Genomic DNA, 14,744 nt, shown 5'->3' on the forward strand with positions numbered 1-14,744 from the left:
TATTAAAAAGAGTTTCAAATTACTTATTCATTTATAAAATTAAGATAAAATTAATTAAATTTTTTCATTTTATCCTTAATATTAAATGTTTTTGAAAATAGTCTGTATTAATTAGAATGTATTTATTAGAGAAAAATAGGAATAAGATAGTAAAATACATCTTTTATTTATGATTTCTTAAAAGACATACAAAAGAAAAGGTTGCAAAGTAATATGGGAGCAACAGAGTATTACAGAGTCATTTTCACGGAAAAAAAATGATCTGTATATGATTGCATTAAGGCCATTAACAATCTTTTTTTGAGAAATTTAAATGTTCTTCTTATGATTACACTAATAATTTTTATAGATATTTATCTGTTTATGTTAGCTACAACAATAGTACTTCTTCCTCCTTTTTATTTTTTTAAATGAGATAAATGGTAAAAAGAAAAAAAAACACTGAAATATCATGTTTGCGAATTTTCTATCTAAACTATTAGGTGTTTGCATTAAATTATTGAAGAAGGTGAAAGACAAGAAAACTTGTTCTAGAAATTTACTTGAATTAGAGATCAAGAATATGACACCTGCCATGGTTAACAAATAATAATCCCGGCGGTCTATTTTTTTTACGCTATTTTTTTATTAGTTCGTTTCGGACGGCACATTTCTATAAATTTTTTTTATAGTTATGCAAATGTTATGGAATCGTTTCTATCTCATGTAATCACTTCAATTCCCTTTCCAGGGAATCAGTACACTGCCACAAAGCCACTACCAAAAAGGCATATTCTATGTAAAATTAAACGACCATGGCAATGGATTGCGATAAAGATTGCACCTTTCGCCGTAATTAAAGCACTGTTAATACTAATAAAGTGAGCAACTACTGATTTGCATGCAAGGTGTTTGATCAAATAATCGAAAGAAAACTCAATTAAAAAACCAGAGCAACACAACAGGAATATTACCTTTTGAGTTAATGATCAACGATCGCTTTTTTGCAAGTTTCACATCCCAATTATTAGTTGTTCTTTTTTTCTACCTGAACTATCAGGATGTATTAAAACACAACTTGAATCTATCGAAATATGAGTCCGTTGGTTGTTAGAGTATATAGCCTCTATCGAAATTAGCGATAAGAGAGTATATCAAGCATTCAAAGTTGCTAGTCAAGCTTTTTTAATTGAAAAGGTTGATGAATTGTGTGATCATTTTATTAAAAAAAAAGTACGAAGTTGATTGAAAAGATGATATCTCCAACATGTGGTCCGCTACCTTAGGACAGTTATAGTTACGGCCGCCGTTCACCGGGGCTTCGGTCGCCGGCTCCCCTGTCATCAGGTCACCAACTTATGTGTCAACCTAATACTTTATTATATGGACAAGCATGCATAAATTCTTTTAGATAAGAAAATGGTGAAACTTGAACTTAGAATTTCCGTCTGGTTTAATAACATGTTTAAGTTTGTGATAATCACATCTAAAAAGCTTGTGGAATTATATGACAACCTCATCCAAAAACTCTTATTAAAGAAGGTACGGGCCGAGGTGGGAAAAATATTCTCTTATTCTTAAAATTTAAATATACATAACATCTAGCCAATTTTTAATTTTATTTTCCACTTGATGTCTAGTATCTGCTTCAGGCCTCGATTAATCCGGTTTGCATCGCATATGGCCCAAAGGAGTAGCACCCGGTATCTGGATATTTTTATTTATAGAAGTCAAACCCGAGATCGTTGATTAAGGATGAAGAGAGCGTATACATCTCACTACAATCCTCAGTATATCTTAGCGAGAATATCCACTATATGCTATGCTAGTAGTTTCCAAGAATTTTCGGCTTCCGAGAGCCAAACAATATCCAAAACCCACAATTAATAATTTTATGCACTTTTGCGATTACTGGATTATGATGTATATTTTTGGTGTTGATTATTTACGATATTATGATTTTATTACCTGAATGGATTTTACTAATTAATGGTATAAAATAGGTAATAGCAGAAATGGTAGGAACATACTTCTTGATATTTGCTGGCTGTGGGTCAGTGGTTGTGAATGCAGATAAAGGAATAATAACATTTCCAGGAATAGCCATGACTTGGGGGCTAGTTGTGATGGTCATGGTTTACTCAGTTGGCCATGTTTCTGGTGCTCATTTTAATCCTTCTGTAACTATTGCCTTTGCCACCTGCAAAAGGTTCCCTTGGAAACCGGTATTTCTTCCATTTCAATTTATATGACGTAATTTGATTGAACACAAAATTGTAAAAAAGGCTTAATGCATATGTGGCTTCCTAAAATTGTTTTTTTTTTCCTTTTCTTTTTGGCACCTCAATTAAGTGTTCTTATTGAACCTCTGAACTCATCTTCAAGTGTGTCTATCAAACCCTCTAAATATGATTTTATATTAGAAGCATAAATTAAATTGGGGAAATGAAGGTGGAGCAATATTTTAGACATGTGGTAAGCTATTCTTTAGATCATGGATGTGTCAGTTTCTGGTGGAGCAATATTTTAGACATGTGGTAAACTATTCTTTAAGTTAAATGTGTACAAATAATAGTAAAAAATTAATATTAGAAGTTTTCTATATTTTTAGTGGCATACAAATCTATGACAAGGCTAAAATACTCGAACAACATTGGGCCAAAATAAACGTACTAACCTAGCTAAAATATATTTTTAACATCACATATAGTAGATCTTTTTTCTTTCAATCATGCCCTATATGGATTTAAAAAAATTGTAGACCTTGTGATCAGTGCATATGATCATAGATAATTACTTATACTTATACTGTCACAGCATAGAATTTATATTCATAAATATAGTATAATTTTCTTTTTCTTTTTTCTTCAGGTTCCAGCTTATGGTGCAGCTCAAGTTCTTGGAGCAACACTTTACGTCTAATATTTACCGGAAAACACGATCACTTTGCCGGAACCCTACCTTCCGGCTCCGATTTTCAATCTTTTGTCGTTGAATTTATAATTACTTTCTATCTTATGTTTGTCATCTCCGGCGTTGCAACAGATAATCGAGCTTAAGTACCATGTCGATATACTTCCTTTACCCTAATTTATGTGACGGTATTTGTCTTGACACGAAGTTTAAGAAAGAACAAACGTTTTTTTAAACTTGTGATCTAAAACAAGTCATTATATTTGTGCGGATACAAGTACTAGTAACAAATAAATGACATGGCGGAATAGCAAATACAACAGTTAAATATCTAGATTAGATCTCAGGCTAATATAAGAAAAGAAAGGAAATTGTATGGTTTGACTACTTAACCTTTTAAAGAAAAGTAATAATAGGAGGTCCATGTTTTTTGTTGTACAATTTACGGCCCATAACTATTTCTAAGACTTATTTATTAGTAATAACTATTTTTTTAATTATTTTTAGTAGTTTAATTATTTATCAAATTACCATCTATAACTTGTTTTTTTAACTACAGTGTATTTCCCTAAAAATAAAGTACCTCTCTTCCACTTACCCACAATCTCTTTTTTTTTTCAAATATTTTTCTCTCACATCTTCAATTCACAACCGTATTTTACTCCCATTATTCTTCACTATAATTAGCACAATTTCTTCTTCTTCCTTATCAGTTACCCAATCTCTACAGGTAACTAATTTTCGTTATGTTATTGGTTGTATTTCTCTTCAATTGTTCATAAATTTCATCATCTTTATCTTCACTTTTCATTCACTTTTTTTTTTTTTTTTTATAATTTTCAGTCATTGTTAGAGTATCTTCAACAAGCTCTAACTCTCCATTTTAATAGCGGCTATTGATACTCCAAGCAAAAATACACTAGTGGCTACAAGAAAAGTAGTGGAGGTTCTCCAGCCAATAGCCGAAGCTCAGCCATAGCAATTTGTTTGCTAAATCTCCATGGATAGGCCAAAATAAGAGGAAAATCCTTCTTATGTTTGCTAATCATGTGATGTTATTTATCTTATGAGTTATGAAGAATAGTATTAATTATAGCAATATGATATTGTAGCATCATCTAGGAGCAAGAGAATAAGTTGTTGTTGTAGAAACACCGTTGATGAGAGTTGTGGAGCTTCATGCCCACTAAGTGTTTAATAAAATGTTTTAGTATATTTTTGTGTATCAATAAACAGTATATCTAATTTTTCAGTATATTTCAGTATATTATTTCACTGTATTTAAATGTATTTATCCTTTTTAGGTGTAGAGCCTATTTTTACTCCATTTTGTTTTCACGATTTTTGTATTTTAATGTATTTTTGCATTTTGTATTTCTAATTTATGAAATAGTTTCTGATATATTTCATTTTATTCCATTGTATGTACGCATACTACAACTTTATATTTCTTAAATAATCAACCATATTTCATTGTATTCCAGCGTATATTTTTCTATATTTGAAAGTTTTCAGATCTTTAGTGATTTTTGAATTCAAAAAGTTTTGATTGTGATAAAAGTTGAGAGAGATTCGTGAGCTGTTATGGAATACGTGAAATATGGTTGATTTAATTTAACTTACCATTTAAAAATAAAAAGAAGAATCTGTTCCAAAAATATAGTCTATTTTTACTCAACCCGATTTTGTATTTTCTTATATTTCACTGTATTTCAAAAAATTTGTTCCATAAATTGCTCCTGATTTCACTGGAGCGTGTTTACTGTTCACTGTGTTTCTCTATATTTAAAAAAAAAAAGAAATACACGCGTTTTTAAAGACAAGTAGCTACGCTTGGTAATTTTGCAATTTATAGTTATATCTAGTCAGAAGCTAATAAAAGGTAGCTATTTATGTAAGTTTCACATAATTTCATTTGCTCCCACTAATAGGTTGATACGCATGTGGCAATGAATCCACCATTATTGACTTAATGAGAATACTTTGGGAATTACATGAATATTGTTTGATTTTTTAATATAGGGTGCACGTTTTTTTTTTTTTTGACATTGCTTGTTTTTTAATATGGGGTTCACTTTTTTTTCACATTGCTTGATTTTTGTAATATGGGGTCCACTTTTTTATTTTTTTAAACATGATTTTGGAGATGGTGGGATCCACTTTTTTTTCCTTTTTTTATTTTTTTTTATATTGCTTGGCAATAATATCCAATACTAAGTACTATTCTTATATATAAGAAACCATCGCAGTAACAATATCAGTACTATTCCTATTCTAATACACCCTATTCATTTAATACAACAAACCAAATAGTCTCATAAAAAATAATGTCCGCATAACTAATCTTTTTTTTTGTTTTTGCTAACAGCATAAGGGATAAGGCATCATTACCCCCCTCACCTAGTAGCGTTTTTGCTATGACACACCTTACCTAATTTTTGGTCCTATCACCCCCCTAAACTATTTAAAACCGTAATATTTTACCCCATTAAGGTTGACGTGGCAAGGAGAGTGTGTTTCACTCTCCTTGAGAGAGTGAGAAACATAAAAAACGGAAAAACTTAATTTTTTTTCTTTAAAATCTGTATTTTCTTAAAATATGAATATAAATCTAGTTTTCCACATTTTAAAAAAATAATTATTTTTTTCAAAATTTTATAAAAAATCAGTTTTTTTTCAAATTTTTACAAGAAAAACACTTTTTTCGGAATTTATTTTGAAAAATAAAAGTGTCCTAAGAAAATGAAATCATGAAAATCAAGATCTTTTAAGACATTTTAAAAAAAATAATCAAGCTTTCCATATTTTAAAAAAAATCATGTTTTCAGTTTTTTTTTTTTTAAAAAAGGGTTTTAAATTTATTTTTTTTAAAGAAAATTCGGTTTTTTAATTCGCTTTTTCAATTTTTTTTTTTGAAAGAAAATAAATAAATGCACATGTGACAAGAAGAGTGTATGTCACTCTCCTATATGAGAGTGACATCAGCGTTTAGGGGGTAAAATATTACAGTTTTAAATAGTTTAGGGGGGTGATAAGACCAAAAATTAGGTAAGATGTGTCGTAGCAAAAACGCTACTAGGTGAGGGGGTAATGATGCTTTATGCCAACAGCATAACTAATCTCAGCATTACTAATGCACCATATTCAGTACTCTTCTTCTACACCCTACCAAACGACTCCTAATAATAATTAGTGCGTTTCTTAATACATATACAGGATTTAAGCAAAAGTAACTGGATTCACGTGAACGCACAAACAAACATTGAACAATTCTTTCTTCAATTTTTCTTGCTGTTTCCACTTCTGGGCCCTTACGGCGCAGCTTTTCTTTTCTTCAATTTTTCTTGTTGTTCTACTTTATAAAAGTGAAACTTCCAATAATGTTCCACAGAGACCTTGACTAGTTTCTATCTCATGTACCCACTTCAATTTCCTTTTCAAGAATCAGCTCACTACCACAAACCCTACGTAAAATTAAAACAACTCGTGATTTGCGTGGAAGGTGTTCTATGAAATGACTGAAAGAAACCTCAATAATCAAAGACCATAGCAACAGAAAGGGAATATTACCTTCTTCTTCTTTTTTTATGAATAAACAAATTACAGTCAAATAATATTCGGTCGTTTACGCAATATATAAACAGTGTATAGGTAGTGTATATAGTATACTAAATATACATATACTATACATACACTATACATATGTATACATATACCATACATATAATATACATTCCTATACAGCCGAAGTGTATAGGCAGTGTGTATGTCGGCCATGTTTGATAAACTAGATGGCCGAATGGTACATTTAGGTAAGTTTCCCTAAAATTAAAGCACTAATATTAATAAAGTGAGCAACTCCTGATTTGGATGCAAGGTGTTTGATGAAATAATCGAAAGAAAACTCAATTAAAAAACCATAGCAACCGAATAGGAATATTACCTTGTGAGTTAATGATCAACGATCGCTTTTTTGCGAGTTTCACACTCCAACTATTAGTTGTTCTTTTTTCCTATCTGAACTATCAGGATGTATTAAAACACAACTTGAATCTATCGAAATATGAGTCTGTTGGCTGTTAGAGTATATAGCCTCTATCGAAATTAGCGACAAGAGAGTATATCAAGCATTCAAAGTTGCTAGTCAAGCTTTTTTAATTGAAAAGGTTGATGAATTGTGTGATCATTTCATTAAAAAAAAGTACAAAGTTGATAGAAAAGATGATATCTCCAACATGTGGTCTTATGTGTCAACCTAATACTTTATTATATGGACAAGCATGCATAAATTCTTTTAGATACGAAAATGGTGAAATTTGAACTTAGAATTTCCGTCTGGTTTAATAACATGTTTAAGTTTGTGATAATCACATCTAAAAAGCTTGTTGAATTATATGACAACCTCATCCAAAAACTCTTATTAAAGAAGGTACGGGCCGAGGTGGGAAAAATATTCTCTTATTCTTAAAATTTAAATATACATAACATCTAGCCAACTTTTAATTTTATTTTCCACTTGATGTCTAGTATCTGCTTCAGGCCTCAATTAATCCGGTTTGCATCGCATATGGCCCAAAGGAGTAGCACCCGCTATCTGGATATTTTTATTTATAGAAGTCAAACTCGAGACCTTTGATTAAGGATGAAAGCGTATACATCCCACTACAACCCTCAGTATATCTTAGCGAGAATATCCACTATATAGCTATGCTAGTAGTTTCCAAGAATTTTCGGCTTCCGAGAGCCAAAAAATATCCAAAACCCACAATTAATAATTTTATGCACTTTTGCGATTACTGGATTATGATGTATATTTTTGGTGTTGATTATTTACGATATTATGATTTTATTACCTGAATGGATTTTATTAATTAATGGTATAAAATAGGTAATAGCAGAAATGGTAGGAACATACTTCTTGATATTTGCTGGCTGTGGGTCAGTGGTTGTGAATGCAGATAAAGGAATAATAACATTTCCAGGAATAGCCATGACTTGGGGGCTAGTTGTGATGATCATGGTTTACTCAGTTGGCTATGTTTCTGGTGCTCATTTTAATCCTTCTGTAACTATTGCCTTTGCCACCAGCAAAAGGTTCCCTTGGAAACAGGTATTTCTTCCGTTTCAATTTATATGACGTAATTTGATTGAACATAAAATTTTAAAAAGGCTTAATGCATATGTGGCTCCCTAAACTTGCTTTTTTTTTTTCTTTTCTTTTTGACACCTCAATTAAGTGTTCTATTGAACCTCTAAACTCATCTTCAAGTGTGTCTATCAAACCCTCTAAATCTGATTTTACATTAGATGCATAAATTAAATTGGAGAAATGAAGGTGGAGCAATATTTTAGACATGTGGTAGGCTATTCTTTAGGTCATGGATGTTTCAGTTTCTGGTGGTTCTACTCTTCCACTGCGAGCTTAATTAAGAGCTACTCTTTTTTCTCTCCTCTCAATTGCTGCTAATCTTAACTAAAAGATGGCATAATTAAATTAGAATATATATTAGCATGTTGATACATTGAAGATGGAATATTATGTAAGTCGGATTGTATTTGATAAACACTTGAGGACAAGTTCAGAAGTTCAATAGGAACAACACTTAGTTGAAATGTCAAAATGAAAAAAAATAACAAGTTTAGGGGACCGCATAGCATTAAACCTTTTAAAAAAGAAATATACTCTCTCTGGTCCATAATAAATGTCCTTTTGCACTACGTAGAATCCCAAGTAGTTACATGCTATTGTCAGCTTATTTAGTTGGAATATTAAGAGATTATGTTGTGTACAACTCTCTAAATTATTAATTCATCAGTAGCTAGTTTAATTTAACTTATATATATTAACAAAGCTGTATAGTTAGTTTATTTATTGGGAATATTAAAGAGATTATGTTGTGTACAACTCTCTAAACTATTATTTCATCACTAGCTAGTTTAATTTAACTTATATATTGATAGTGTGAAAAATTTCTATATTGTCAATGTAATATAACCTGTATAACTGGTTAGTTATCATTTTTATAACTAATTTGTGATTAATGCATATCATAGACACAAAATAATAACTATGCCTCAATCTCAAGCAAGATAGGATCGACTATATATATGAATCATATCTATTTCATTCAATATCTTTTAACACTTGGATTGTCTTACCAATTTCATTACTCTTTTTTTTTTTGCATGTACACATCGGAGAAAAATGGAGTCTCAATTCGGGACTCGCTTAAAACGGAGTTTCCAAATTGAGACCCGGCATTAGTATACTATCCGGGCATGGAGTCGACCCGTGTCCTTATTCCTTGATCTCACCCTACAGTAAGAAAACGATGAAATCAGCTTGAGGCTCGCCCATGGCGATTCCCTTTTCTCTCTTTTTTTTTTTTAAAAATCAACTCTTTATTTTGTTTGAATGTGTGTTGAATGATCTCTTTGGATGCGTGTTTGATATTCGTGATACCTGATATAATGACTTAAGATTAGCATGAGACTAACTTTTAAATGTAGAATTGAGTCGAGTTTGCTAAAGAATTAAATCCAATTTCAAAATCACTCACATAATATAATTTTTTCCTTCAAAACATCACAAATTTTACACTAATGTTGGTTTATTTTGAGAGATAAAAGGCAAATTAATTATGTGGGTAACTTCTTCACTTTAACTCTTTTCCAACACTTGAAACATGTATTTGTTAAAAAACCTATACATAATTGAACCAATAGTATTGCATAGGTCTTACATTTAAATAACACTTAGGATCCTCTTTCATGCAAATTATTATATTTTCTATAAATCGTATCTTTAATAACATTATTATATTTTCTTTAAAACCTTAGCAACACTTACAAAATATCTTCTTAAATATTTTAAATATTATACCTACACTTAGCTTAATTAATTCACATAAGTCTGGTCGGTTAACCATTATTAATGGAATTTAGAGGATGTCTAATACCTTCCCTCTAGGTTAGTTGAACTCGTACCTAGAATCATTTGGTTTCGTAGACTTTAAAATAAAATCAACTTTAGATAATTACTTTAATTACCTTAGGTGCTCTAATTCACCATAAATAATTAGGTGGCAACTCTCAACTTTAATTAATCCCGAAATTATCCGGATGTTGTAAACTATTTTGACCCCGGTTAAAATAGGGTATAACAAGGCTGACACCATTTGAATAATATAATAGTACAACATAAATATCAATTTGGAACTAGAAATAAAGCCTTAAACCAGCGCTTATCTCAAACTCAAGCAGACTAAAAAGCTGAAATTATAATTGCAAAGATAAAATGTGCAAAGTCAAATAACACATTGATCAAGATTGAAATATCACATAATTTCATAGACCAAAATCGCAATTTTATCTATTTAATTTGATAATATCAATATGTGGGAAGATTGAAGAATGATTGTTGTAGATAAACCTATCGAAGAAGAAGTTGAGTATATCATAGCTGACGCACCCTGGGCTAGCCCATACGACCATTGCATGAGTAGAATACTACTGGGTCAAGTGGAAAAGGTTAACCTGACAGCTAGACAAGCCGAGACTTATGATTAGTTAATGAATCTACTAATGAAGAAGTTGAGTATATTTAGGTGACAACACTATAGGCTAGCCCATATATACAACCATTACACGAGCGGAGTACTACTTAGCCGTAGCAAGGCTAACCTGAGATTGAGGCACGCCAGGAACTATAGCTGAGACTTGAGATCCAACTACCAAATCAGAGACTACTAGATAGATGTCTCTCAAAACGACTCTCAGTGGGACATTCAGACTGCTCGAACGGAAAAAAAGAAAAAGAAAGATCTTTTGCCCTATATACACAAAGCGACTCTCAACGAGGACGATAGACGTCTAGCAGAGCGACTCTCATAGACGACTAGTTAGACGTCTCACAAAATGACTCTCAATAAGGACGTTAAGACTGCTCGGACACAACAAAAGATTTTTTTTCCCTACATATATAAATCATCAAAGGTGCTAAAATGTGTCGCAAAATTTTCTTTGCCCTATATACACAAATCAGTCAAAGGTGATAAGAATGTTTCACCCTACAAAATTCCAAGACAAATAGAATATTTTAGAAAAAAAATCACATGGACTAAAAACGAACCCGCATCTCATTTGTGCACAACCTTCTGATCTCCCAACATACATCCTACAACTTGGACATCTTTGCCATTCTTGATTCTCAGAAAGTTGCATAAGTTGTATACCTTCTATTTCCCTTTCATCCTTGTTCAACTTCTCAAATTCTTCACACGCAAATCCTGAATGCCAAGGAACTTTACACTTTGCACAAAACAACCTTCTACATTCTGGGCATTCCAATTGAGTAATAATCATATTTTCGCCCGGGCATTCATCAATTAAAATCGCTGAACAATCCTTAAACGGACAATAAAACTTCTCGGACACCAAAATCATTGATTCACACAACGTGTCTCCCCACTTATCGAACACATCATTAGGCAAAATCAAACGACAATTATGCGGTTCTAATTGTGTGTTACACTCCATACCGGGGCACGATATTTGAGAGATGTTCTCTTTGAGTTTTGAGGTTATATAGTTAGCCATGCAAATTTTGCAATAAGAATGATTGCAGCCCAAAATTTTGAACATGTCAGTACTTGTAGATTTTTCATCAGCACGAATATCACACGTGAAAATGTCATTATGGCCATCTATATGAACAGATAAATTAGGACTTGTTGTGACTTCCATTGATGCTTAATTAGTTTTTGGATTAAGCCACAAGAATGAATAATAAACGAGGGGTCTGTGACTCTTTGAGATTATAGAGGCAAATAAAGATACTTTTGAATTTGGTGATAGAGAAGACAATGAGTTTTCCTTCCGGGGGGAATCCCAATACGGTAATTAACCCTTTAACTTCCATGCTAAATCTTTTTATAACAAGAGTTTAAGTTATATATATTTTCAGTATAAATAATATTTTATACTAATTACAGATAAGCCTCCTCAAAATCTACTATAAATCTTGAAAATAGGATAATTATCTACCATAACAAGTAAAAATGACTTGATGGTATAATTTTTTATTTTTATATCGCGATGTATATAAGTTGAACTCTAAAGGGGATAACAAAAGAAAGGAAAGGTGGATAACAAAGAGAAGGAGCCAAGGAAACAAGAAGCAGTGCCTGGAGATAGAGTGAAGCAGGGAAAGGGCAACAATTTTCCTCCTAGGAAACTGGCTAGTGGCAAGATTATTGGAGACCTTGCACAGTGGAATGCTAAACAAGGTACAGAAGAAAAAGGAAATAGTGTGCAAACATCTGGAGATAAAGTGGCTGCTGCAGGGTCACAAAAAGTTTGATGCCCTGTCAAAAAATGAAGAGGAAGTGAGTAAGGAAGAGCAACAAGAAGTAAAACAATCAGTAGTCGCACTTACTGATCACAATGAAAACAAAGGAATGATGATACCAACAGACAAGCAGTTAAGAGGGGAATTGTCCAGAGATGTGCTTGAATCGTAGTGGAGAGAATTTAGGGTAATTGTCAGTCGATGCTTTTGATATATAGATGATTAGGAAAGTGTCTTTTAACATTTCCCTTTTGGCTTTGTTGCTTTGGTTTATCTGCCTTTGTATATATTTATTTATTTTATCTTAATAAAAATAAAAGCTTAGTGGTAATTAATTAAAAAAAATTGAACTCTGAATAATACTTTTACCGGTTATACCTTGGCTATGAAGGAAGCGGAGTACCAAATTCCAAATACTCTATTTGTGGATATTATTATATTACAAAAAAGTGAAATTTCTACGCGAAATGTTGATATCAACTTTTTGAATTGAGTTCTCTCCATTTCTCATATTTTCATTTTTTTCAAGTTCTAACTTAGATTAGGGACACATGACATAAATTAAAATTAATGATTAAGATTTAATTGACTAAACCAAAAACCTAACCATGATTTAGAAAATCAAATAACTTGTCCATAAATTAAATTCTTTTCTCTCTCTCTTCCTATTTTTTCTCCCACAACCGTATAGTCGTCCTTCCTTATCCATTTTCGAATTTTTGGGGATCAAACATCTATAATTTGTGTGTTTTTCATTGTTGTAATTAGAGAGCACTTCTTCCACTACATGAAAATGCCACTATATGGAGGCTGCTATAGGGCAAGTTTCATGAAATTTTCTTCACAAATTTTATTAGGCTAGGGTAATTGTGTAGCAAAGAGGAAATCTGAGTTGCTTCGAATTATTACAAAAACGTTAATAATAATAGATTTGATAAGCATATATGTGAATAAGGACTCTAATCATAGTAGCCTTACGATTAAGGCACCTAGTTAACAAAAATATTGCTCATATCCCTGCGATTTCTAACTTTAAAGAGAAAATTCCAAAGAAATGATTAACTCAAAAAAAAAGGAAGATAAATTGTAAATTATTAAGGGGAAATTTCAATAATGTACAATTTAGCACACAAAATTACATTTGGGTAGCCATATTTTAAAATTACAAACCTATGACCCAACAAATTATGGCCGCAACTTGTATATACAGCATTATACAATAATTTACAACTTTATACAACAATATACAATTTTATACACCTACCGTAGACAATGTATAAACCTTGTATAAAAATGTGTAATAACGTATAAGAGGAGTTTACACACACGTCTACAGTGTTATGCAGTGTTATACAATGTTATACAGTGTTTATATAGTGTTTTACAGTGTTAAAAGTATAACATAGTGTACGTGTTTTATATACACTTTACCCTTAAAAAAACACCAACATTACAAAGAGATTTGAAAGGAAAAAATAGCATCTTGGAGTTTGATATGGGGAGAAGGGGGTGGCTATCTCGGGAAATAACTTTTTTAAAAAAATGGGATGAAGTCTTAAAAATGCAAGAAAAAAAACTATGGCCATTTCGGGTAAATACTTTACCCAAAATGACATAGCGTGTTAATTTTCCCAATTATTAATTCAAGTAAAATTGGAAGATTAGTGATACGGCTGTGGGAGGAAAATTAAGAAGAGAGAGAAAAGTTTTTAATTTAATGGACAAGTTATTTGATTATTTAAATCATGCTTAGGACTTTGTTTTAGTCAATTAAATCTTAGCCATTTATTTTAATTTATGTCATGTGTCCCTAATCTAAGCTAGAACTGGAGGAAAATGGAGAGACAATAAATTGAAATGAGCCCAATCCCAACTTTTTATCCCTTACATGTTGGATGGAATTGTTGGTTCAATTAATTTGTAATTAATTACTTGGACTTAGAAAGATATGGAAATCCTAAAAATAAGGGTAAGAGAGTTTTAGAAAGGAATGACTTTAAAAGAGAATGATCTAAATACGTAAGGAAAGATTTTGAAAAGATATGGAGCTAAAATTAAAAATAAAAAAATCCAAATATGGAAGAGCTAAAAAATAAAAAATAAAAAATAATCCAAATAATGTAAAATAAGAATTAATTAAAAGAGCATGATCTTAGGGAGATAAAATCAGTCAGATATATTATTTTTTCGTTCGTAATAAATTGAATAAAATAGTTGTTAAAAAAAATTAAAATAGGGGAGGTAGCCGTAATATTGCCAACGTGAGAGGAGGTCAATGAAACAAAGCAAAACGTGAGGGAGATCTTTGAAATTTTCCCTTCATAATAATGTTAACAAAATTGAATATTTTCCATCATACCAAACACAAGCACCATTGTTTGGTACCTTAAATTTGGAAGCTGTTTTCCACCAAAAGGCAAAAAAACACAAATCATTTTCCTTGAAATTATGCAAACTCTTCTTCAATCTCAATCGTGTTTCAATCAACGCTTAGACATTAATA

At 31.4% G+C, this 14,744-nt stretch overlaps 1 protein-coding gene and 1 pseudogene across 1 annotated transcript; one reads left to right on the forward strand and one right to left on the reverse strand.

The window, feature by feature from the left end:
• The first annotated feature begins 1,398 nt into the window (after positions 1–1,398).
• Positions 1,399–3,038, forward strand: LOC132620258 (aquaporin NIP1-1-like; annotated as a pseudogene).
• Positions 3,039–10,693: 7,655 nt separating this feature from the next.
• LOC132617466 (E3 ubiquitin-protein ligase RSL1-like) lies at positions 10,694–12,167 on the reverse strand. The gene has a single exon (XM_060332465.1). It carries the CDS (start codon positions 11,635–11,637, stop codon positions 10,957–10,959), a length of 681 nt encoding a protein of 226 aa, XP_060188448.1. The 5' UTR covers positions 11,638–12,167; the 3' UTR covers positions 10,694–10,956.
• Between the last annotated feature and the right edge of the window lie 2,577 nt (positions 12,168–14,744).

Source organism: Lycium barbarum, chromosome 11 (genome assembly GCF_019175385.1).
Source record: "Lycium barbarum isolate Lr01 chromosome 11, ASM1917538v2, whole genome shotgun sequence".
NCBI lineage: Eukaryota > Viridiplantae > Streptophyta > Magnoliopsida > Solanales > Solanaceae > Lycium > Lycium barbarum.